The sequence below is a fragment of the Syngnathus acus genome, chromosome 3 (assembly GCF_901709675.1).
Source record: "Syngnathus acus chromosome 3, fSynAcu1.2, whole genome shotgun sequence".
Classification (NCBI taxonomy): Eukaryota; Metazoa; Chordata; class Actinopteri; order Syngnathiformes; family Syngnathidae; genus Syngnathus; species Syngnathus acus.
This window is the reverse complement of record NC_051089.1, coordinates 16,063,779-16,090,420: the sequence shown is the minus strand read 5'-3', so window position 1 is coordinate 16,090,420 and position 26,642 is coordinate 16,063,779. Positions and strand designations below refer to the sequence as shown.

The following is a 26,642-nucleotide window of genomic DNA, read 5'->3' as shown; positions in this document are numbered from 1 at the left end:
ATTAACTGATGACGACGCATCTGCGGCTTCCTACAATCCGTGCTCTGCTTGGAAGTGGAAGGTGCACGCGGCGCCACCTCACGGTACTACAACAGCTCTGGCATGAAACAAGTGGGCCTCCCCACGGTTGTGTGTGGGAGCAGACTGGGCTAGCCTGCAGGCCATAATGGGTCAACGTGAGCAAGGAGAAAACAAGTTGATAATGTCTCCTTTGTTTGGGTGACTCCAAGTCCTGGGAGGATTTCTCCCTATCCGCAGCTGTGCTTCCAAACGAAGAGAGAATTGACGGAGGGTGGCGACACAAAACGCTCCTGCAAGGTCAGATGCTTTAGAGTTCATCAGGGCCTGTCTGGAAGTCTGACGATGAGGGCTTACTGAACCTTGTGCATATTTTCCCCCTCAAATTGGTAAGCAGGAGCAACCAAAGCAAAAGACTGTTCACAGTGTGTAATAAATGGCCCGCAAAAGGCAACAGCTTTTCACTCCGCAACAGCCTCTCAGCTTTATTGTTGTGAAATATTGCTATCGAATGAATGGCTGTGATTTCAACTAATTCTTAAAGTGTGTGCAGAGGGGCTTGTAAAGCAACCCTGTATAACTTAACTCATTATTCACTAACAGCTAATGTCATCAAATCTGATTGAGCTTGTAAATGATGATATTATAGTGAAAGCGCAAATATGAAATGTCATGTAGACTGTATAGTAGGTCGTAGGACTCAAGTAGGGCTGAACAATTAAATTCAAACTGTTTCATTTTGCTTGGTCGGTGGGCTTCATTTTTTTTCTATATGCATTTTTCATTCATTTACTTAGATAGTATTATCTAGATAAGTTCAGTGTCTGAGATGTGCAGTCCAGATGTTCGCACATCATTGTTTTATGAAACGTGAAATGTTGAAGTGATGAAGTCACATATTTGTTGCCATTATTGTTTTAATCTGATTCATGACCTATGTTAACGCCACACTTTTGTCAAGTTGTCGCAGTGAACGCCCAAAAGACTGCAAGTCAGTGTTTATCAACATTTCTAGCAGTAAAATGGCTGTTTATATTAATTCATGGTTTATATGCCTTCATTTTAGCCTAACCTACATGACAAATTGTATATATTATAAATTTCATATGGTTTATTTTAATACAGATTCATTTATTACTTGTGTTTGTTTAAAAAAGCGTCGAAACAGGACCTTGAAGAAAATCGCAAAAAAATTCAATCACACTCGAAATATTGAGGGAACGAAAATCACAATTGAATTTTTTTTCAAGTCATTTCCTGACTTCCATGCAGGTAGCGTAACTTCGAAACTCGGTGACGACATGATTTGGAGTGATTGTCCTGTTGTATATGTGTCCTATGATTGAGTGCCGTCCAAGTCAGCGTCAATTCTCCAGAACAGTCAATAAAATGGAATGGGAGAAGGAGATCTGTTCTCTTGTGTTTTTAGAGCAATGTGACTAACGCAGTGTGTTGTTCCGTTGGCTAGGAGGACCCTTGGGATACAACGAAGTAGCCAAGATACCAGCTGGAGCCACTCACATCCGAGTCACGGATAACAGCAGGAATTATCTCGGTGAGATCACGAACACACGTACAGGCCACCTGGTCTTGTGTGTGCATATCTATTTCAGGTTACTGCTGTCTCACTGACTCCATGTAAATCCAACATGTCAAATAATTTCCTGGCCTTGCTATTACTTCCTCTCCCCCAGAGACAGTCGGGGTTCAGCAGCCCCGTCTGCTCACTGGATGTGTGGTAGCTTTTCCAGGCCGCATAACAACCACAACTTCTATTCTCGTCATGTTTATGAGACCAAAATAAAAGTGTCCTCGTAATAGCACACACGGTGGTTTGAGATGGATGCATATGAAAGCTTTATCTGACTACCAGAGCAAAGCAGGTGAATGTGCTTGTTTCCATTACATGTCATGGAAAATCCCTTTCAGCACTTAGTGGAGACAACTGCCTTATATGGTCATCTGGCTTGTTTCTGGCTTTAATGTGCACCTAAACGCACACTCTTCCCTACAGTGATCCACTGATACAGAAAGATAATTTGTGTCTGATTGAACAAGAAAAATTTAACTCCCAAATCACCCTCTTGCCTCTTTAAGCTCTCCAGAATGGTCGCTCCCAGTTTGTCATCAATGGTAACTGGAAGATTAGTGTCCCGGGCGAGTACAATATAGCTGGGACCAAACTTCTATACCGGCGGTCGGCTGACACCTGGGAGAGCTTTGAGGTTCCGGGGCCAACCCAGGAAGACTTGCGTCTGATGGTGAGATAGCGAGAAACATTTGGACCAACTAAAATCAAGAAACTTTGACTTCTCTTGTCTTTATGTATCAATGTTGTCTTTGTGTGTACAGGTTCTTGCCACCGACAGAAATCCAGGCATCGAGTATGAGTACTGGTTACCCCCAGACCAGTATGACCTCCACCATGGGAGAAGTCCACTGCGTCAAGCTCATCACAGTCCGAGCTACCTCCCGTGGGAGCAACCCACCATTAAAACCACTACCACCACAACCAGCACTACGCGGCCTCCTCCAGTGAGCAGCCGTCCCCACTGGCGTAAGGCTCCTTTATTTTTTACTCTTCACTAACTAGTAGTTTTCAAGCTACTAAAGGAATTTATACTTGAGGACTGATAGGAGGGTCATCTCTTGAATCTCTTGTAGTCAGAGTCGTTGAGGTCACAGGTCACTGACCTACCTGGCCACTATATGAGTCTTGAGGGTCACATGAGTCAAATGCCTCTTAGCTATACAACACAGGGAAGCAAATGAGTCATTTGTCTGCTTCTGTTGGCACACCTACTTTTACTAGTGTCTTTTCAATTTTAAAATCTTTTCTTCTCATTTTCCTGGGCCATAGACATTTTTCACGTGACAGACTATTTGTGTTCTACTGGAGTTACCTTCATTTCTTTATTGTTTCCCCAACGTAACAGGCCATACAGTAAACAAGAATGACATGTTAGCAGGTCTTGTCCGCTTTGATTGGTCTCGCTCGGGCTGCTTTTATTTCCAAGTGATGGCTCGTTTATGAGAGTAGGGCTGATTTTTATCATGTGGGAAAAATGCTGCTCCTTTCACAATTTTACACACAAAATCATTGTATACTCAAATCAACGAGCTTCAAATGCAGATTTAAACTTGTCGCATTCCTGTTTTTTTTTTTGTGCTCAGGACTGTCTGAGCCTGCAGATATCATTGTATCTTAAAATGTTGGGCATTATTCAAATCTCCAGGACCTCAATTTTCAATCACATGGCTGAAACTAGCCATAAGGTGGCGCAAGCTTTTCAACAGACTTTGTATAGAGTTGGCCAGGGAATTTGCGCTTAAATTAGACAGGCACAAGCACAAAAAACAGGAATGGTAAAATGTTCTAACAGGAGCTCTAGTATAGTACGTATGTATGGTAATATATACTGTATACAGAAACTTGATTGTATATAATGTATGCACTGCATAGTGTACGTATAATATTATCGAAAGTCGAGAGCTGTTACATAAATTAATAATGATTGGAATGATGATCTAAAAATAATGCATCCATTCCAGTGCGCTGCTCAAATGTATTCCAAGTACTTGTCCTATCCTAATATCCTCCTATGTGATAGTAACTGACTGAGTGGTGATCCTGGTCCTCAACAAGTGATTTAGTTTTGCTAGCGTTGATGACTAGTAATGAAACGCATATTAATTACAGCTTGAGCATCATGGTCAGGAGTCTGTTCATGGCCACACATTTGTGACATTGAAAGCATGTGATTGGCTGGTGAAAATAAGCAAAATACAAATCTGCAGGCTACTGCTGAAGAATGCATCTGTTTTCCATTTCCCGATAAGCCTGCTCTACACATGTGCAGGGTCCCTTGTTAAATGTTGAACACCGCAGCCTGAGGCTTTGTGCGTTCTGTCACACTCTAGCCAACGATGCAAAACATTGTGGCTTCATGTTTAAATTTGAGGACTATGAGATCAATATGACAAAGAAATAAAATGCTCTTTCTTTTTTCTTACCAATGCTCAGTGTTATATATCACTTTCATTATGGTCTACATGGATATTAAAATGAAGCCTGAATGAATGTGCACATTGAACAGTGCATTATTATTATTATTATTGGTAGTAGTAATAATAAAATAAAAAAAATAAAAAAAAGCAGTAGTAGTAATAGTAGTAGTTGTTGTTGTTGTTGTAGACACTATAAGTGTAGTGAGCTGGCTAAAAGTTTGGAGTAAATAGGTGAATTCCATTTGAAGTTCTGAACATTTCAAAATGGTAACTTGAGAATTCACTGAAATTGACCGAGTTATCATTAAAGCGCTTCATGATCCTGCGTGGTCTCTGCTGATTTCTATCACGGATGATCCAATAAACGTGTTAAGCACTGTATGTGCACTACAGTATTGAAAATGTAATGGCTCATGAGGAAATTCAATAAGTGTAAGTGATATTACTGTACCAACTGGCTTGGACAACTGTGTGCGTTTTGTGCCCAGCAGTTGTAAGGCCTCTGAAGCCACCACGGCAACCTTCCCGCCATCCCATTTTGCCTCGTCTGGAACGAGAGGAGAACCATAGAAACCTGCTTCCTCAACCCTCGCCTGGACGTAAGTTGATCAGTTGACCTACATTTTGACAACTCACAACAACCAAGTTTTTCAGGATGAGAAAAAGTGGCTTTCATGCAAAATGTTTCAGCAAGCTTTCAAACACAAAAGTATTTGGACACCCCATCATGACATGTCAAGAAACAAGTCGATGGGAATTTTAGTTCATTCTTTTGGAGAGCGCTGATGTCAGACGAGACAAAATCTCCTTTGTAGTTCATTTCAAAAGACATGAAGAAAAGTCAGGAAGAACAAGTCATCCAACCTTGTCTTGTGGTCCTTTGTTGTGGTGGAATAATAACATGTTTAAAAGTAGTCTTTATGAGTCTTTTGCTGTAGCATGAATTACGTATAGTAGTTATTTTGACACTGTTTTGACACTGTTGTCCTAAAAGCTCTTGCGTTAGTACACGTTGAGTTGATTTCTCTTCATTTTAACCTGCAGGGCATTGTGGGAAATGCCGGAGGGTTAAAGGTCGACGAGAGCGCCAGAGGCAGTATTGCCGGAAGGATTTTAGTAAGTCATAGCGTTTTATTTTCTTCAACTTTTCTTTTTAAGCATTGTCAATTTTTAACTTGAAAAGTACTTTTCCAACCAATCAGTTTTTCGGGCCAGAGTCTTGGGGAAGCTATACAGAGGAGAAGAGACGCGTTACGACGTCCAGATCCTCCATTCTTACCGGAACAGCTTCCGCCTGGAGCACCGTGAGTTCCTTTGGGTCCCAAATGTGTGTGACTGCCCCAACCTTGAGCGAGGCAAGCAGTACATACTGATGGTGCGCCGACACATTAACTATGAGCATACGCTGAACCGCATCCTGCTGGAGGAGGACAGCTACGTGGTACCGTACAGACCCAGAGAGGACGAGCTGGTGCGGCAACTGGAGAGGCTGTGCAACAACAGTGGACAGAAATATCCAGCAACATAAACTGACTGACAACAGCTGAACTTTTGCGTTCATCAAATCAAGGCTTGCTGAATACCAGAGCGTTGTCACTGGAGAGGAATGCCCACCACTCTCTATAGTAAAAAACCAAAGTTTATTTAAAAGCCTGCATGGTTTACTATTATATAGAGCACTTTAGGTGGACACCTGCAGCCACCTGTAAACACATACCAAAGAGCATTGAAATTGCTGATTTTCTTTTTGTTAACTTTATTCACATTATTGTTGTTGCCAACTTTGAGGAAAATCCACTTTACAATCATGGTATCCTGACTCAATAGGTTTTGAATGACACCTTTGTAAGCATTCCTATAGGATCTATAACAAACTAACGTCACCAACTTCATTTGACAAGATCAAGCGGAAACCCCACTTTATTGTTATATATTTGATGTTCTTGTATTGTATTTTAAAGTGAAATACATATCATTAAGACACTAATCCGTAACTAGAACAAGTTTTAATTTTAATGTTTGAAGAATTGAAACACAGTGTAAACACCCTTAAAGGGGAAGTCAACTCCACCTTGTCTTTACAATAACATGTTGTGTATGCCCCCACTAGTCTAAACACACCATTCTGACAAATATTATGTTTTATAAGCAGCAAAATTCACCTGTTTTTATCTACCAATGAGGCCAGCCATTTTGTCACTTGCTGTCGACTGACAATTACATCACAGTTGCCAGGTCTCAGTGTCACGTCCGTGCCAGAGCACCTCGGCCGGCAACTTCCCTCAGCCACACTCCATCCATCCATCCATCCATCCATCCATCCATCCATCCACTTTCTCTCACTCATCCGGGGTCAGCTCGTGGGGGCAGCAGCATTCTCATCCTGAAGCCCAAACTTCCCTCTCCCCAGCCACTTTGTCCAGCTCATCCCAAGGCGTTCCCAGGCCAGCTTGGAGACAGACTTAGACTTAGACTCAACTTTATTCATCCCTTGGGATTGCTCCCGCAGGAAATTCAGAAATACATACAGAAATACTGCAAAAGACAACATTGCACATGAGTAACAAACAAAGAAGAGAGCAGTGAATAAAGCGTATAGCAATAAATAAAGTGTTGAGTAAGAAATAAATAACAATAATAATAAATAAGTAAATAAAATAATGGCAGGTCAGATGTTATTGCCCAAGCCACCTCATCTGGCGCCTCTCAACGTGGAGCGTTGACTGAGCTTCTCAAGTGGATTTTGCCTATTTAATTTATATTCCACAAACAAAATATTAATCAGAACACTGACGAGTTGGGCTGCAGAGAACATATTCGAAAGAAGTTGACTTCCCCCTTAATATTGGGGCATCAATCATTTTATATTCGTTGTTTAAGTCAAGTGCAGAGCAGCTAATTCTCCATTTCCTAAAACTTTGCCTTATTTGGTGTTGCATGTGACATTTATGACTTGTAATTACACAAAACCAAAGTTTATATTAGTGTGTTTGACCGTGTACTCTTCTATTTATATGACATCAATTTGAACACAAAACCAAATAGATGTAATTATGCTTTGCAAAATTGCAACTGTGATTTTATAACAAGAAACTTCCTCACTAAGTTGAACGGGCTTTGTGAGGTGGATTTTTTCTTTTACCCATTGCTCAAGCTTTGTAATATGGCTTTACAATACTTATTTACATTTATGTTTGTTTATAAGCGTCAACCAAAACGCTTTGCAGAAAACTCGTGTGACTTTGTTGTATTTTATTGGATAGCACTGTTTCACTGCAGTTTTTGTGTGCCCATTGTATTCTAAAGGACATTTTACTTCATAAACCTCATCCGTGTGCCAAAATAATACATACAGTAATTGGAATTAAACCTTTTTTCAAATAATTAATATTTGAGCTCCACTGACATGTCTGTAGATAGAATGGGCCTCGAAAGACATCGGGACAATAACAACTATGTCAGATCATGGGTTGAATCTTAAAAATTACTTTTATCGATTCAACATTAATGCTTCAGAATTCCTTTTTTTTTTTTATTGAAAAACAACTTGCAAATGTCTAATAATGGCTGCTATTCATTAACGACAAAAATGAAGAAGACAGAAGGCAAGCATGATTTGCAAAAAACGTATATATTTTTTTAAATGAGTAAACTCTACAATGGTGGATACTTGCTACTGAACTACAGATACTTAGACTGAGCCACTGCTGTTCATCAATTGTGGGTCATCACAGTCAGGCTGGGGCTCCCTTCAGTAGCAGTGTGACATGAGTAACACCAATCAACCTCAACAGGAATTGCCTTCCAGGCTAGGAAATACTTAACACAGGATTTTTTTTTTTTTCTCATATGATATCACTAGGAAAATGAAGCGCACTGCTACTTACTGCATCATGTCCAAACACAGAGGAATTGAGCAAAAATAAATCTCAAATGGAATAATAAATTGTTTTGATAATAATAATCATAAAATACCTCTTTCTGAAGGCAAGAGACAGAAAGCTTCTACCCTTTCTGGACATACTTTCATTAACCACTGCTGCCTTGCAATTTGTATCATCATAGTACCAAATGCACAAATATAATGTAAACAAAAACACATTTGAATCTATTAGAGGAAAAGCATCCGTCCATTTTCTAATTTCAGTTAAGCTGTTCTGAGTCGGAGATGGGTGAACTGATCACCAGAGATTTAGCGGACACAAGAAATATCTTACTGACACTTAAAACAGAGTCTTCTTCATTGCATATTTATTCATTGTGTTCCTTTTTAGCTGCCTTATTGTTCAGTAACACTTCAAATGATGTCTAGAGGATTAGAATCCTATTTGTCCTTTATCCTATTTACAAAACAAATTGATCTTTGGCTTTTGGCCAGACAATAATGTTTTTAGCTTGTTTTGAAGTGAATGAAAATAATGCTTACAGTTTTTTTTGTACTAATTTGTTATAACGCATCCATCCATTGTCCATACAGCTTATCTTCATGAGGATCACGGGTGTGTTGGAGTCTATCAACACCCATGTTCAATCTTATTATTTCAAAGTAGTAGTTTGTTTTGTGACAATTAAACAGTTTTACAGGACATCAAAAAACAAGATTTGAGCATCTATATCACAGATGTCAAAGTCAAGGCCCGGGGGTCAGATACGGCCCGCCTCATCATTGTATGTGGCCCGCGAAGACAAATTGTGCGTCAAATTCGTGTGTCATTACTAGAATTGCAAATTGTCTTCACTTTTAATAATATCTTTTTTTTAAACATTTGACCAGTTTTTACTCGTCTGATTTGAAAACGAGTTATTTGTCAGTTTGTTTTGTAGCTTTTACTGTATATAATATGAGGCGCTCATACATTTATTTGGGTTGACAGTCATAATGGCCCTCCGAAAGAAGCTATGACTACAATGCGGCCCGCGAAAAAAATGACTTTGACACCCCTGATCTATATCAATTGACTCAGCTTTGTAAGATTCTGTCCAAAGCAGACACGTTTTGTTGAAAAATGACTTTTGCTCATAATAACAAGCAATTCTACCACACACCTGTCGGCCGGGGGAGCCATAGGCCATAATGTTAAAGGACATCTGATATAAGCAGCGTAACATTACAACGTAGCAAAGACAGGGCAATTTTTACAGCTTCATGTTGTGAAATATATTGAAAGACTTTTTCACACAGAACAGACACATATGATTAATAAATGTGTATTATCTAACTTTCTTTCTCAAAGTATTTAGTCAAAATGATCATATACTATGTTTAAAAAAAAAAAAATTGAACAATCATGAATGGAATATTCATCCGTCCATTTTCTATACCGCTTGTCCCCATGGGGGTCGCGGGCGTGCTGGAGCCTATCATCGGGCAGTAGGCGGGGGACACCCTGAACTGGTTACCAGCCACTCGCAGGGCATGAATGGAATATGCCTAATATGCAGGAGATCGATCTTGAAGTATATTTTAGAATGCATGTAAAAGAAAATGCAAAAAAAGATCACTCAGAGATGACGTAAAGTTGGCTGCTGCGGAGCGGGCACTTCGAGATGGCCTTCGACCCCCGATTGTGTAGCCTATGTGACAACCTCCACCCATGGTTGTGATGCAATCAGGAGGGTGCTTGCAAAAATATTTTTAAGATGATCGTTTTCTACAATGACTGGTATAGATTGTCCCACGCTATAGTCATATTTACAGTAGGAATGAAATCCAATGGACACATGTCCACGGAAATCAGAATCTGTCTGCACCTGGATAAAATCCACCAAAATCACAACTTGGACCTGGTCTAAGTTCTGGTCTAGTTCCTGTCACCACATTGTCAGATACACCGGGGATGTGTAATAGAAAACTCCCTCGGTCCATCAGCACCCCCAACACTGTCTACCAAATTCCTAAACACTGTAAACTGGACTTGCCAACAACAAAAATTGAAGATACAGCCGTTTTTGTGTCAAGCACATGAACGCCTGTCTACAAAAACTTTGTCCATCGTGTCAAGTGTATAAAACGTTTTATCGAAAACTTGATGACCAGTTATCTTAAAAAAAATAAAAGTAAACAGGTGTACATATTGTGCATCATATAAGCATGATAACATGTTATCACCAACATCAGCTTGGACCAATATCTAGCTCAAAGCAAAAATGTGATGCTATTGTCTTTTTAAAAACCACAAAAGAAGACTGGTAGTGTGACAGTGGCCAAGTCTTGTGTTGCATTTCTACAATGATCTGGAATTTCTCTTTAAGTGACAAAATGTGTGCATTCTATTCTATCATCTATTCACTGTATTTTCTATCACCATATCGAGTAACAGTTCACCACTTCTGTTCACTTTGGCAATTTGTACAGTCAAGTCTTCATTAAGCTTCTGACATCAGGCGTTAACATGAAGTCATATTGGTTCACTGATTAAACCATCTCACAGCAAAGTGAGTCTTTGACCTGTGAACCATGTGACCTCCATCCCGTGATACCTCGACGGGGCATCCCTGAAGAGGAATGGACTCATGTGAGCGACCTCGCGTCCGCTGTGCTGTTTATCAGACGCTGACCGTGACGTGACGGGAGGATGGAGAGCGACGTTTGATGCGGGATCGGCGAGGTCTGGAATCATTTTGGCAGCTGCACAAGGGGGCCAGCAGCAGCCAGAGGTAGAGGATCACACAGGCCCAGCACGATGACATTTTCACCCAAAACGTAGACCAGCTCCCGTGGGTGAAGGTGGTCTCTAGCACTGCCGACTCATAGCTGGAGGAGGCAAGATGCTTGAAAGCTACAGAGCAGCTCAAAACTCACATTTTGCTTTGTATATGACGAAGGAGTGGGGCTCAATAAACGTTTTTGACACTTTATAGTAATTACAATTGACTAACCTGAACCAATTGGTGAGGGTCATCATAACATAGAGCGAGGCCAAGAAAAAGACAAAATGGAAGAAGAAGTAGCTGTAGGCCACTCTCTGCGTCTCATTATGAATAACCTTCTGACAGCCCTTGTGGTCATCATCAACAACGAACTCTTCCTCGACTGAAAAAGGATAGACAGAAAGGGACCAAGTTGCAAAGCAGAAAAGAGCAAAATAGGACAGTGGTTGGCAAGTTCAACAATATGTTTGCACCAAAATGTATAGCTAGTGCAATTAACAGGATTCTGTGAAAGTAAGGTATGAATAGCAATGCTGCCCCAATACAAACCTTCCTCCTCTTCGGGGCAGCAAAAACAGCAGGTGGCTTTCTGGAACTCATAACGGTAAACTTTGATCATCCAAAATGGACCAAACACCTCTGCAAGGTAGGACGCTTCGTTGCTGAGGAAACAGAGCGGATTGAATTCCCACAACTTATCCTCCTCAAGAAATGTTGGATTAAATTGTGCAGTGTTGTCATGTATGTTTGATCGTGTCCTCACCATGCGAAAAGAACACAGCAGTACATGATTGCCGCGCCGATGATGGCTACAGCATTGCCCTCATTCTGGATGCCATCTTGCCCCACACTGGGGTAGCATACCGTCATGTTCATGCCCTGATACACAACTAACACAGAGAGAAACACACACAGCATGGTGAACGTTTAGTATGGTGTCTCAAAAAAGGCAGATTTGTCTTTGGTCACTTTTTAGAGCCTGGGGAATATCAGATTACAATATACTGTTATGAAATGTAGCTTAAAGAAATAAATGTTTATGGCTGTATATTTCAGAATAATAGTAACATTCTGGCACTACTTGACGCGCATGTTAAAGACTCATCTGTTGTCAGTCCAGTATTTTTTGCATGCATTGCACAAAATTTGACCTCTGCATTTCGCATGATACAGAGTTGCCAGGACAGGGAGAACACGTCTTACTTTCCGAGTTGTCTTTTCCAATTCACCTCATATGCATTGTCAGATAAATGTGTCTGTGTGTGTGTGTGCGTGTGGTTGTAAAGCACAATAAGCCTTCCGGGGACAGATGGGCGAACAAAGACAAGAGTCAGTGATAGTGCACTTACATACAGACATGTGTATATCAATAGGCATGTGCACACACACACACACACCCACACACACTTACACTGCAGCTTCAGTAGAAATCTTGAAAATGTCAATTTTGGACCATGAGTGCGGCTAAATGTAATCACAAATAAGTCCAGAAATGTGTTCCTCGACAGCCTTGTGTTGAAGCTGAGCTTTCTTCACCCGCATGGAGCTGACTAATTGCAGTTTTTATACAGCATGTAATGAGTTTTTTGCCTCTGTTATTATGTTGTCAATGGATTCAAGTGGAATGCGAAACAAATATCCGTCAGTCTAGTCTCGCCGCAGGCCACCAGCCCAGCATGCATGTCAGAGCACATCTCATCTCAGATTATCTGTATGTGCGTGTGTGAATGCTTGTGTGTTCACACCTAGGTGAATGCCACCTTGGTAAGAAGAAGTTTCCCTCGAGTCTCAAATATATACACCGTAGAAACTATTGTGAAAGCACACAATGGAAGTACATATCGTGGGTTCTTTCACTGACAACTAATTGAGAGAAAAGTGCCAAGTTTAATGTAAAATGTCCGCTCGTGTTGACACGTCGTTGACAAAAGTGTCTGAATGTGACCCTAGATATTATATCTCCAGCAACCTTTCAGCAACTCTATGCTTCCAACTTCTACGGAACACTTTGGAGAAGGTCCAATGTCACAGTCACAGCTAGAATTTTTTTTTGTACTGCACTGACTAAACTATTACAACTGCAGTAGTTGAATAATCCCCCAAACTTTACCTTCTTTCACTATTGAAACTAGCTTCATTATGTCTTTTACATAATTTATTTAATTGCAGGGAGACTAGTAAAGCAAGAATTTGATTGCTCAGTGCTATACCATTGTGTTCTTACCAAGGTGTGTGACAAATTTGAATCTTGAATCAATCAATAATATAAAGGACTGGTCAAAGTTTGTGTCTAGTCGCTAGTCAATTGCAGAACCGAATCAAGACTCCTAATTGATATTTGATCCAAAACTGGTCAATGGTCTAATTCTTTATTGCTTCACTATAATCACTTCTTTGTACTGCCACTAACGCACAGGTGTCAAACTCAAGGCCCGGGGGCCAGATACGGCCCGCCACATCATTTTATGTGGCCCACGAAGACAAATTGTGCATCAAATTCGTGTGTCATTACTAGAATTGCAAATTGTCTTCACTTTTAATATGTTTTTTTTTTTATATTTGACCAGTTTTTACTTGTCTGATTTGAAAACGAGTTATTTGTCAGTTTGTTTTGTAGCTTTTACAGTATGTAATATGAGGTGCTCATACATTTGTTTGGGTTGACAGTCATAATGGCCCTCCGAAAGAAGCTATGACTACAATGCGGCCCGCGAAAAAAATTTGTTTGACAACCCTGGATAACGTTTTGTTATTCTCCTTGTGTCAAAGCAAGTCGTTTTTTGGATGCCTTTGATATGTTTAGGTCATGAAGGAGGCAAGTATTGTTTGACTAACAGAGGCCCAAGAAAATGATGTTTTCAATTCATGGCAATGAAGTGCTGCTTATTTTTTACAGAGCGTGCATTTTTGTTCTATTCCTAGCCGAATATGATGGGTTCAAAACAGAAGACAATGCAGTTTGTAAACTCTTGACAAATATAAACGATTATTCTACTCTCCTTCAGTTTAGTTGAGCTCACCTTTTTCAGGAGGGCGACTAGACAATGCAGAAAAAGTGAGATACATGACATAACAGCTGATGATGGAGGCCTGAAGGAGCCCCGATCGAGGTTGTTCTGCAATGACAGATAGCATTTGGTCAGAATTATGTACAATTACAAATAATTAAAATATAAAATCTGCATGTCTTGACAGACGTAAGCAGACATATATCAATGCTACAAAACAAAAGTATACTTTATATCCAATTTAAAATAAATACTTAGATTACACTGATCACCACAGTTCTACTTTAATCAGAAGTGCAAGTAAACTTAACATATCAGGCTTGTAATAATAATAATAATAATAATAATAACAATAATAATAATAATAATAATAAATGGCGCCAGTGCACCACCATGCCGCCTAAACACCAAATTATTGCAGATAAATGTTTTTGGCAGCTGATGTTTAAATCCAACATGTTGTGGCACAACAGGCCTGCTGTGTTTTTCAAAGAAGAAACTGCTAATATTAGCCTGTGTTTAATTAGTATTATCTCCAACCGCAGTCGTTTCAGTGGGGAGTATGTTTGCATAGCTGGAGATGGCTAAAGTGTTATTTAGCGACTGTGAGTTGATGACAGACGTCGAAGCGCATTTCATGGACTCACTCTGTTTTACGCATGGTGTGACAGCAATGAAGGACATGAGGCAGCAGAGTCCCAAGTTGATCCACAGCAGGGCTTTGTTGAACGGGCAAGCGATGGGGTGTGTGTAGTATTTGTACATGAAGCAGAAGGCCATCGTGGCGATGGTGTAAAAGAAAAGGGTGGCGCACATCACTGCCAAATACCAACGTTTATTTTCTGCTGCTCCAGTAAGCCTAAAAGCAGGACAGAGTACAGTTGAGGTAAAAGATGGCTTTAAATACACATCCTTTTGTTCACATCACAGAACCTATCAATCAATATCAATATTTTATTACAAATGCATGTGCATATTCAATAAACTATTATTTAACCCCCAAATTCACTCACTTCCTTCCAAAAATAGTGTCTCTTTTTTAACTATATAATCATTCCAGATTGTCAGATTACTTTTCACCTTTAACCTTTAATGACCAGATTGGTGTGCTGTGCCCTTTTTAATGGCCTAGTTTGAATGGGGAAAAAACTGTGTATTTGAGGATTTGCCTTGGGAAAAGTCCTGAATGAATAAATCCTCTTAGCTCTTGTAGCGATGATGCCATGTCACTGCAGAAGTGACCCAGGGTGAAGGACAGAAAGACGGGAAGAGTGGAATACAATAAATAGCATCTGAGACAATGGATGCCAACTGAACTGAATGAAGAACAAAAGAGACATACCCTTCTAAACCAAGCATTGGAAGACGATTTCTTTGTTGTTGTGGATTATCAATTTAATTGGGCCGCAATTGTCGGTTGAGCAGCAGCAGCACCAGATTTTTTGCCAATGACTCTTGTTTGATGTTTGGTGTACACAAAAGTTTGTTTTATAATCAGGAGCTTTGAAAAGCCAAATCTGTGTCAAATCTCGTGAACGATTGGTGACCTGCTGATTTGCCACCAACAGCCACGTATGAGGCAAAAGCATTTAACTAGTAAAAGTTGAAAAACACAATCCAGATAGTCTGAATGTGCTCAAAAGAAATATTCAGATTCAAACACTGCCATATCGGGTGTATATAATGTTTGCAACTGTAATAAAGATATTGTATTTTTCTTTCTTTATTCCCAGCCCACACTTTCACAATCAACCATGCCACACTCACCAGTTTTTGTTCCAGGTGTGTGCAAAAGCTGTGATGAGGATAAGTTGGATGAGGATGAAGGCAAATCCTCCCACCACGCCAACGTAATGCCAAGCTGAGTATTAGGGCAAAAGAGAAAATGATCATCCATGAGAATTTTTGACAAGGCCATGGAGGCTGTTGCTATGCTACACATTGCAGCGCGATGCATCAATTCACGATTAAGGTTTTGCTGCCCTCTAGCAGGATTCAAAAAGAGGTACGATGCATTTAGTTCTCACCATGGAGGAATGACTCTGTTGGGATGAAGAAGGCAGCAGCACACATTCCAAGCAAGGTGATAAGTTTCAGGAACCAGAAACTGGGCGAAAAAATTAAGAAAATGATCAATTAAAGTAAAATTAACAACAAAAATGTGTTGTTTACATGAAATTGCAAAGTTCCACACCAGAATGATGGGTCCCAGCATGCAATAATGGAGTCTTTTGATTACTTGATTAATTACTATTTTAAAAGACCTAAAAATCAGACATTTTCTGAGAACATAGTGACCTATTTGCTTCCCCACCTTTAGCTTTACTGTTTTTTAATTTTGAATGATAATTATAATTGTTATGAAATGATAATTGTCACCTAAATGTTGAACAGAGGCTGTGATTTACCGAAGTCAAATTCCTTGTTTGGCACGCTCAAACATGGCGAATAAAAACTCTTGAATCTTATATTGTATATATTGTACCGGTACAGTAGCTTTATTTTGTTATTGTTGTTGTCAGGAATAGGTTTTTTTGGAAGACTAAAGTTATCCCTTTAGAAATAGTAAAAACTCAAGGTGGCTTTATCTCACATCAAAGAGAACAAAACTGTTGGAAACAGAACAGTTAAGCGCTCATGGTGAGGCTGGTTAGTGAGGCCCCATTTATACTAATGTAATTATGTTACAAATATATATACTAGTTTACTAATGAATTTTATATATATGCATATATAACATATAATATGAATAAGAATAATAAGAATCATATATATAATAATTTATACATAATATAAAAATATGGCTTCATTATAAACTTTGTGGTAAACTATTTAAACAATCCTTCATAAGGGTGCGCCAATATTATTATAAAAATATGGCCTCATTATAAACTTTATGATAAACAATTTAAATAATTCTTTATAAGGGCACTCTAATATTAGTAAAACAATCCCTAAATATGGTATGTGTGTGCCCCACTTGATTTTCATGGAGTACAGTTTTTTGTTTCTTCATGCACTTGAAATTTGCATCTGAATCAATTGCTTTATTGCAAACAAAAAACATTTGTCAGACATCAGCGTATACGGAGAGTTGATAAACCAAATTATATTATTTATTTATTTATTTATTTATTTATTTATTTATTTATTTATCAGCGTATACGGAGAGTTGATAAACCAAATTATATTATTTATTTATTTATTTATTTATTTATTTATTTATTTATTTATTTATTTATTTATTTATTTATTTACATTATTTATATTATTTATTAGTACATATTTTCTTCGATCACATAATTGCACAATGCACATCGAACGTTTGCCTTATTCACAAAAGGTGTGCATATGAAAACACGACAGCTTTTACCTGTGACTTTTTTTTCCCTGTTGAAAAGTTACCATGAGGGCACTAGGTCATTACCCCCTGTGCTAAATAACCTTTGCCAAAGAAACTGAAATATATCATCATGGCCCAGATAAGACAACTCTGAGCAGATTAACGGGACAGAGGGCCGGCAACCTAGCATGTCAAAACCTAATCCGAAGCACGTCACAGCTCTAATCGACCGGGCGGGTGCAGAGAGTGTGACAACAAAGAGTTTAAAATAGACCAACTGGAGGTCAGGTGAGTCAGGACAAACACTTTCCCCTTATAGACTGTAGTAGAGCATACCTTTTCCAGCTAACCAGCTTACGTTGTGAGACCTGATTAAGAGGAATGGCACAGAAAACAAGACCAAAGTCCAACAGAGACTGCTGTTAAAATTCCTAAAAGAATGGAAACTTCCTCAATTCCTAATTTGCTATTTTACCTGCTTAACGATCTATAATTTTTACTGCATTACTTTATTTTCTCCTTTATCGTACAACATTATTAACAACAGTATTATATCGAAAGTGTTTGGCTTTGTGAATAAAGACTGCAGCAAACCAAGCCCTCTGCGATGGTTTTATAGCGGTGATGAAAATAAAGCCCTAGGTGTTTGAGCCATGAATCGACCCATATATTTCTAAGGACGTTCACTTCTGTGATTTTCCGGTTTCTCTGTATCACTTTTACAACCTGCTGTTGACACTCTGTGACACTGGTACCCCCTGTGTCAAGCCAAGTCAAGTCAAGTCAAGTTTATTTATATAGCCTTAAATCACAGGCAAGTCTCAAAGCGCTTCACATATACAAAAAATTAACAATTATTCTCGAACATCCCCTAATCTTAAACTCCCAGGAGGGCAAGAAAAAACTCAAAGCCCCAACGGCGAAGCTGTATTGATAAGTTGTTAGGTCTCCTGATGTCAAAATCTGGCCAGCTTTGACAAAGAAGACCGTTCGGCAATTTTAATTGAACGAGCAAATTATTTGGTTGATTTAAGGATCAAGCACCGGCTGTGAATTTTGCTGTTTAGTTCTGTGATGGAGAACAGCAAATTGGGCATAGAGTTAAACACATTGATGTGGTCATTCAAAAGTTTAGAGAAGGTCCAATTAAGTTGTTGATTTATTGCTTTTTTTGTTCATTTTGAGGAGCCATACAGTATTTGAAGAACAGCATCACTGACCCATTGTGTATGAGTGCTCTGAAGTCCTGACTCGACTTCACATCTACGAGGAAGATGGCCATCATTAGGTAGAAACAAGAAGTGCCAAAGCAGACTCTGTAGACTGCTGAGTAGCCTACGAGCATTTCACAATGACCTCCACCATGTGCCTGATCACACACCACGTTGAAGAAAGGCACCTGAAACAAACACAAAGAGTGCATCCCTTTCCACATTAGCACGTTGCCACAGTCTTGCATGTGTTGGAAGCTGATTCTAAAGGAAGCCACCCTGAATGAAACAAAAAAAACCTTGCACAGTTGTTGGTCAAGGGCTTAACTGTAATTAGCATTCTGTTCCATCTTCTGTTTCTTGCCCTCCTTTTTCTTGAGGCCAACGTCAATGCGAAAACAAAACATGTAGGGATTCCCAATGAGGCTTTCTTTTCAGACATAGTCAAATAATGTGATACTCAAAATGTTTCTGTACCTCATTTATTGGAAACATGATTATTTAAAGTGTCAGACTAATTATATGAGCTTTTTAATATGAGACACTGTTGAATGCTATGCAGTGTTACTCTCTTGCTGCTTTATGTGATCTGGAGCCAGTCACAAGCTATCATTGAGGTAATATTGTACTCATAAAACAAAAAGATTACAGTATTTAGTTACTCCTGCATAATATTACGAGAACAAGAGCTTTACAGAGATCATAAAAGTCATCTTTAGCTGACAAAAAAAAAATTAAATTTATGTTGTACAGAAGGAGCGGCTCTGTGATGCACTGGTTAGCATGTCCGCCTCACAGTTAGGAGGGCGCGGACTCGATTTCACCTCCGGCCCTCCCTGTGTGGAGTTTGCATGTTCTCCCTGTGCCTGCGTGGGTTTTCTACGGGCACTCCGGTTTCCTCCCACATCCCAAAAACATGCTTGGTAGGGCACTCCAAATTGCCCCTAGGCGCGAGTGTTCGTCTATGTTTGCCCTGCGATTGGCTGACAACCAGTTCAGGGTGTCCCCCGCCTACTGCCCAATGACTGCTGAGATGGGCTCCAGCACACGCGCAACCCCCGTAGGGACAAGCGGTTCAGAAAATGGATGGATGGATGGATAATGTTGCTCTTTACACAGATGAGATCTTTTTTGTATTCTAATGAATGTGTTTCGCAAGGTTCTATAAATAATTTATTTCTTGAAACGTGGTCACCTTATATGCGATGAGGAGAAAAGTAGTGATCTGGCTGTCTGAATCACGAAACAGAATGGGGGAACTACTTTATAGTGCCATACATGTGATGCAGGACTATCTAATGAATAAAGGGTTAGGGGATAAGGGTGGACGTTCGGACACAGCCCAAGATTCCTTTCCTCGTGAATGGCCGAAGAGCATCGCGTTTAGAAGGAGGTAACTCAATCACGTTTACAAGCTGAGATATTTGGGTTAAAAGAGAGAATGTGAATGCTTACATGGACTTTAAAAAGCTGAATACTGCCAATATTTGGGTTTTAAAAGGATTATTGACAGCCTGTAAACATAATCTGAGAATGACTCGCATGTGAAACAATTGATGAACAACACACCAAAGTCACACCCAATACTCACATTTTCCCTTACGAGTTCAGAGACGGTGCGTGACAGCATGAGACAGGACACAGCACAGCTCATGATATGAAAGATGGTGTACATGACCCGTGTACTAGTGGACGATTTGACTGGAGGACAGAAGGCACAGCAGAGCGAGCAGGGAGCAGGCCCACAGCAGCAGCATATCTGGGGAGGAGAGAGCACACACAAATGATCTATCACCAGCAAGATACTGATCTCCAATAAAGGGACAGAAATTGTAACATAGATGAATATAAATACTGGATTTCTTTTTCCCTTGCCCTTACGTTGGCACCTACCCTCACATATGGTAATGAGAAAAAGATCCCCAAGTGGCTCTCCCTTAGAGATCAGGTGAGAATTTCAGTCACCCAGAGTCTCAGAGTCAAGCCGCTGTTCCTCTGCATTGAGAGGAGCCAAATGAGATGGTGGGCATCCATCCTGTCAGGATGCCTCCTAGACACCTCCCTAGTGAGGTGTTCCAATCATCTCTCACTGGGAGGAGGCGCTGAGGATGACCCAGGGCACACTGGAGAGACGATGTCTCCCGCCTGATTTTTAAGAACACTTTGGGATCCCCCAGGATGAGCTGGACCAAGTGGCTGGGGAGAGGGAAGTCAAGTCTGGGCTTCCATGTTTAAGCTGATGTTGATGGTATTATGTTAGCTCTGTTATGTAGCAGTCTTCTTTTTATTGGGTCATCCTTGTGCCTAACACTCAAGATGAATCAACACATGCTTGATCCAAATAAATTAATCAATTAGTCATATCTAATAGAGTGGGGCGCCGACCTGAGTTTCCCTGGGAAATGAAGCCTCAGACAATTCAACTCTAGGGATTATTAGGACACACGCCCCACCAACACGACAAAGTGATGGCTCAGAGACAGAACGAGTTCATCTATGTTTAAATACAAATCTGTGCTAATCTGTGCATGCTACTAAGAAAATAGATGACATAAGACACTTGCTATGCGTTCATCTACAGTTCATCTGTACCGATACCAGTTCTGATCAGAATAAAATTGACAGAATATGTGTATGTAAATGTAAACCTTTAAATTATTAGAATGTGTTTTCCTTATATTATTTACACCGCTATATAATGCCCAAAATTGTTATAATATGTGTTTACATTACAGTGTATTTTAGTCTGATGTATAAAAAGGTTCAAATGAAAGTCATAGCAACACCAACCTCAGACAAGTGTTTACCCATTAAAATCAATAAAGGCAGGCTAGTGCAATGAGGCCAGATACACAAATCACGTGTCAGTCATAATCGAATGGATAAGGCAGAGAACATTATCCATTACCTTATCTCAGAAAGGAGGGATGCATTGAAACAGTGTTCTGATTGATTACTGGTGGAAAATTATTGGATTATGAAAACATATAAACAAACATCATTGAGAGCTGCTTTTATATTTTGCAAAGCAAATATCAACACAACAGTCAATTATCCTTTGCTGCCCTCTTTAATTCAGTAATCCTAAATCATTTGACTGTATTTGACAATTTGCCAATCCACCAGATCTAACTACTGTAAGAACATTCACAAACAGTATTTGATGTTTTGATTCCTCAACAGTATGACTTGCAGAGTAAATATGGAAGGGTGTTTTTGTTTGTTTTGCTATTTTGCTGTCTTTGTACATGAAATGATGTGTCTGTGAAAAGCACAACATTCTAATTATAACAACAATTAAATGTGGCATTAAAGAGGAATCAAACTGTTTTGAAGGCAAGAATACATTATATGGATTATACTATGCACCATACTACCATTTTAATCAATAACAGCAGAGTGGAAAGCAATTTTTTTACCATGTTAAATCAGCAATCAAATATAATTATGGCTAGTGTTATACGGAATGTGGTGTGCAACAATGTATGATACCAATAAAATACCGATTTAAATGATGCAATGTATGGAAACTCAAACAAGATGGTGTATTTTGAGTTCCTAAAAAGTCAGGATTTTGAGGTTAAGAATTTCATCTGACATGTAGCTTGTCTATTCTTAATATTTACAAACTAACTCTGTATGGGCCTTTTAGTAAATAAAGTTGCATAATAAGGCAGAGCTGGAGAATACACATAATATTCTTACATATTTGCACTCCCACGAGTGAAAAAACCCAAACACGATGGCCGCCCAAAGTAAGTGCACAAAAACAGATGATCAGATGATGAATAAATACTCCACACATGTAAAAATATGATGAAGAAAATACACACATTTAAAATACAAAGTTTGGACATTTTAGGTTGAGTGCCCGGCAAACGCTGCTTTACGATGATAAACTTCGTCCTCGGCCACACGTTCATCAAGTAACGGAATTAAAATCCAATTGTGCCTAAACCAGTCATCTCTGACAGACATGAGTACAATAACGGAATCATTATTTTTTTTATATATTCAACTTGTTCTTCAACAAAGTACCCGTCATTTTCTATGCTGCCTATCTTATTCGGGGTCACAGATAAGCGGCAACCCTTCCCACAAGGATAAAATGTGAGGTAACCATCCTGGACACATAAAGGCCCGACAAACATGATTGCAATCAAGTTATTTGGCCACTGTACTAAAATTTCAATGTAGTCACTTTCAAATGCTTCAATTGACCATAGATTTGCAGATTGACAGAGTTAGATCGGTCACCCGTGTAGTGTTCTGTTATTGGATTTATATGTCCGTCACGGATTGTCAGTGGTTACGTTTACATGGACAACATTTCTTTAATCCGTTCGGAGTTTGGATTAAATTTATGAACGGATGCACTGTTTTCATGAAAACTAAAATTACTGATCCGGTTAGGACTAGCGTTTTCATGCAGCACACTTTCATTTGGAATAAATCACTTTGACATGCGCAGATATACCGGAAATAGTGAAAGAAGAATATGACATGCGTGTTAAATACGATTTGTTCCAAAATGTCGCAATAAGTGTTTTCATTTGTGCAGTTTGGATAATCAATCCACATAAACGACGAATAAAATCTCGATCAGAATGGGCTTGATCCGGTCAGAATATTCTGAATGGGATTTTAATCCAATTAAATGCGTCCATGTGAACGTAGCCAGAAATTCTGGTCCACCATTCGCCGTCTCAGGAGGACAAAGCGGTGTACCGTGAACCTGGGTGTACGAGTGGCGATTGGGCGCTCCTGACCACTAGTCAAGATATTGTGAGTCGGTAAAGAGACTTTAAAGACCATCCATGAGGAAGCAGAGTCTGGAATGTTTGAGGCGGCCTCTCCTGTCTCTCAGGTTGAAGTCATCGAGGTGATTAGCAAGCTGTTGTTGGGCTGTCCTGGTTGACACGCGTCTACAACATCGCGTGGACATCGGGACAGTGCCTCTGGATTGGCAGATTGAGGTGGTCGTTCTCCTTTTTATGAAGTCGGGCTGCAAGATATGTTCTAACTACAGGGAGGTTGACCCCCTCAGTCTCCCTGTTAAGGTCTGTTCAGGGGTTCTGGAGAGAAGGCGTTGTAGGAAGCTCAAATCTCAGATTCAGAAGAAGCAGTTTTTGTCCTGGCAGTGGAACTGTTAGAATAGGCCTCTTTGGCACAGGTGGTTAGCTCGGTAGCTTGAGCTCTGCCATGATCTGGCTGTGAACCTCTTGGCCTTACCTTCTCTATGACATTCTTTGCACATCTGTATTAGTTGATCTCAGTTAAGACTGCAAGGTCACACATTATCACACAGCTAGTCACCTCCTTGCAGGAGGGCAGGCAAGAGGGTTAGACCTTCCGCAATCTCACAGAAAAGGCTCCATGGCCATGTCTCGATCTTTCTGGCGTATAGTAAATATAGTTAAACTGAGAAGGCAGCCTCCTGGCAATTACTATTAGCATAGCAAGCATTAAAAATAAAGAACTTGGAAAATGTAACAGAACGGTAGACCAGCTATACACTCTCGGCATGGTCCTCAAAGGTGCATTGGAATTCACCCAAGCGAGCCAAATGTGTTTTGTGGACTTGGAGAATGCGTTCAACCATGTCCTTCGTGAGTTCTATGTGGGTGTATGAACTTGATACGTTTGGTCCGTGTACTACTGCTATCACAATTTGGTCCGCATTGCTGGCAGTAAATCTGATTTGTTGACAGTGAGAGTTGGACTCCTTCATATATGCCCTTTGTCACTCATTTTTTTCCTAACCTTTATGGACCAAATTCATAGACGCAGCAAAGATGGATTGGAGGCCTCGATATTGCATTCCTGCTTTTTGAAGATGATGTTATACTGACTTCATCAGACTCATATCCTCTTTTCAAATTATTTATTAACTGCATGGCTCATTATTCTCAAAGTGATTGTTCTCTCTTGTCTACAAGTTTCACATTTTTCCTTGACAGCCTCAAACAGGTGTTTAAAAGTGAATACTGTATACTATCTGAAAAAGATAAGAAATCTAGAAAAATATTTGTTGAAAGTCTGTCAAATGTAGCCAACTATGCTTAATGGTCATGATAATAAACATTTGTAATAATCCCAATGAAACATTGTCACAAAACAGACTGCCTTTAGTGCTATACATTCTTGGAAACATACTGTAGCGTAAAGATGTAGGGTACTGATGGAAAATATTTAAGTCTTTCATGGATAAGATAATATACTTGTATACTGTCAATCAATTAAGAATGTAGGGAGACAATATTTTGAGTGCATCACATTCTGTCCTTGATCAAATTTTCACAGACTCCAGCGACATTCCCTGCCAGCATTGCTGCTTCTCACCAGCTCTCACCTGATAGGCCACCATGTTGAGGAAGTAATTGTAGACGCTGCGACGGTTCATGCTCTGGTTGGCAGACATTGTGCCTCCAAATTGCTTTTGGTCACCCACTACGACTCTGCATTTTGCCATGAATCTCCACCAAAACCTGTTTTGCCCAGAGTGTCTCCAAAGTTCGCACTGTCACATCCTTAAAGTAGACAGCAGTTAAAACAGGCCAGAAGCTCTTGATAAGAAAAAAATAATAATAAAAAAAAAAAGGAAGAAAGAACGAACATGCAGCTCTGTCCTGCAGCAGGTTTTGCCTGCGCTCTCCTTATGATGGATTAGCAATAAATCTAATTGGGCTACATTCTCTGCAAGTGAAAACCTCAGCATGAGTGCCACTTCAGATCACATCAGCAGCTCTCTCAGGACAGCCCCACTTGGGAAGAAGTCCTCTTTTTCCCCCCACATCCTGCGTGCTTTGGCATTACGGCTCTGTTGGGTGTTGCCAGAAAAGAGAGAGAGATGGTGGCAAATGCCCAGTGCCCTCCCCCATCCTCTCACTCGATTCTATCCAGTCAGATTAAACAGAATCTGCGAGGGGAGGGGTCTGAGAAAAGGAGGCTGACAGGGACCATGTGTCAGTCCCATCTGTCCCTTGCTTCCCTTCCCCCAGTGTCCACCTCCCCTCCCTTTGACAACCAAACTGAAAGAGTGAATGGAAATACTTTTGTCAAAATAAAATGACACAGCCTCATTTTAAAATGGTACTGAAGGGCAGCTTTCCACTCTGTGCGTTTGCTCCACAAGAACGAATGTCACTCAGAGAAAGAGGATGCGCCCGTAATCCCACGTTATCAGGTGCATTACGACCCACGACGCTAAAGCGAACAGCATGTCATCACAAAATGAACAGTGAATGCATGCATTAAGCAGAATGTTTGCAAAATAGGCCAATGACTATCTGGGACACTTGTTGATTACACTCGTCAACAAATTTTCATCAGAGATGCCAGTCAACTTTCCTGGATACATTTTTTTACATTGATTCTGACCCTGCCCTCATTGGTAGGTTTTATTATCCGCTTATCCTCACAAGGGTAGGGCGGTAGCGGGGTACACCCTAATCTGGTTGATAGCCAATCTATATTTAGTAAAATTTATGATTTAAAGGTTAGATTCAGTAAGAGGTGGATTTTTTGCAGAAACTAAGTCACTTGACTTGACTTGACTTAACTAGAAACTAACTAAGTTACAATGCATGCTAAAATCCATATTGCGGCAAAATCTTTTATTTGGCAAACCTAATAAGAAAAATGAAAATATCCTAAAAACCTGATGTGCTTGGAAAAAAGGGTAAAGACATATTTATTAAATCACCAACAAAATAGTTTAGGAACACATAAAGCCTCAATTTTCTTATCAAAATTTGCTTTGACCAACAGTTAGATTTTACATTGACAATTTAATACAGTTTCGCTTGAGCATTATTGACAATTTTGACTGTATTGTCAATTTCATACTGTGTTACTGTTTGCAGCACACTGCCTTTTATGACGCTAAATTTGTGTACTGCTGTCTACAAGCCGACCACACTTATCATTTTTCTTTTCTTTTTTTTACTGCTGAGTTAATTTAAAAAGGCACTTTTTATTGTATCTAATTTAATGCACACTTTAGTTTTAGTATTGTATGTTTTGTTTGGCATAAAGCATGCTGACAGTAATAAAAAAAAAGTATGATATAATTTCAGTTACGTGTTAAGTTGCTCAATGTGCTGAACATAAGATGTAAATTGAAAGAGTGTTTCCGCTCGCTGTTTAAAAGGCTGAGTGCAAGAAGAGAGTCAGATTAGATTTGGGTTATTGTGCAGGGTAGAGCGTCTGGATAATCCTGTCGTTGTTCAGTCCTCCTTTCATTGAGGATAACCTTCACCATTGCAGACAGGACTCTTTTGCTATGCTGTGCTGCGCTCAATGAAGGCTCAAAGAAGCAGACTGCTCTGTCAAACAGCTGTGTGATGTATTCATCCCCAAAAAAAAACATTCAAAAAACATTAGCAAACATTCAATATAAGC

The 26,642-nt window shown here is 39.7% G+C and overlaps 2 protein-coding genes across 2 annotated transcripts in view; one reads left to right on the top strand and one right to left on the bottom strand.

The window, feature by feature from the left end:
• adamtsl5 (ADAMTS like 5) overlaps nt 1-8,007 on the top strand; it is a 29,284-nt gene extending 21,277 nt beyond the window's left edge. The window contains exons 8-13 of the mRNA XM_037246822.1: nt 1,487-1,573; nt 2,116-2,279; nt 2,371-2,575; nt 4,518-4,625; nt 5,071-5,142; nt 5,229-8,007. Coding sequence (XP_037102717.1) covers nt 1,487-1,573; nt 2,116-2,279; nt 2,371-2,575; nt 4,518-4,625; nt 5,071-5,142; nt 5,229-5,554 — 962 coding nt within the window. The 3' untranslated portion in view covers nt 5,555-8,007. The remainder of the gene's footprint in view (nt 1-1,486; nt 1,574-2,115; nt 2,280-2,370; nt 2,576-4,517; nt 4,626-5,070; nt 5,143-5,228) is intronic.
• A 1,349-nt stretch (nt 8,008-9,356) lies between these two features.
• Nucleotides 9,357-25,432, bottom strand: serinc4 (serine incorporator 4). The gene is made up of 11 exons (XM_037246823.1): nt 24,592-25,432; nt 19,831-19,998; nt 18,249-18,427; nt 15,713-15,792; nt 15,453-15,546; nt 14,333-14,544; nt 13,698-13,793; nt 11,441-11,567; nt 11,227-11,339; nt 10,906-11,059; nt 9,357-10,780 (listed from the first exon to the last, which is right to left on the bottom strand). The coding sequence occupies exons 1-11, from the start codon at nt 24,709-24,711 to the stop codon at nt 10,573-10,575; spliced, it is 1,551 nt and encodes a 516-aa protein (XP_037102718.1). The 5' UTR covers nt 24,712-25,432; the 3' UTR covers nt 9,357-10,572.
• Nucleotides 25,433-26,642: the final 1,210 nt, after the last annotated feature.

Bases quoted from the DNA above. Each gene is read 5' to 3' on its own strand.
- serinc4 (XM_037246823.1), bottom strand. From the start codon at position 24,711: ATGGCAAAATGCAGAGTCGTAGTGGGTGACCAAAAGCAATTTGGAGGC. The intron at 19,999-24,591 runs GTGAGAGCTGGT...TCTCCTCCCCAG, and splicing joins TCAACATGGTGGCCTATCAG to ATATGCTGCTGCTGTGGGCC. The intron at 15,547-15,712 runs GTGAGAACTAAA...CCTAATACTCAG, and splicing joins AACAGAGTCATTCCTCCATG to CTTGGCATTACGTTGGCGTG.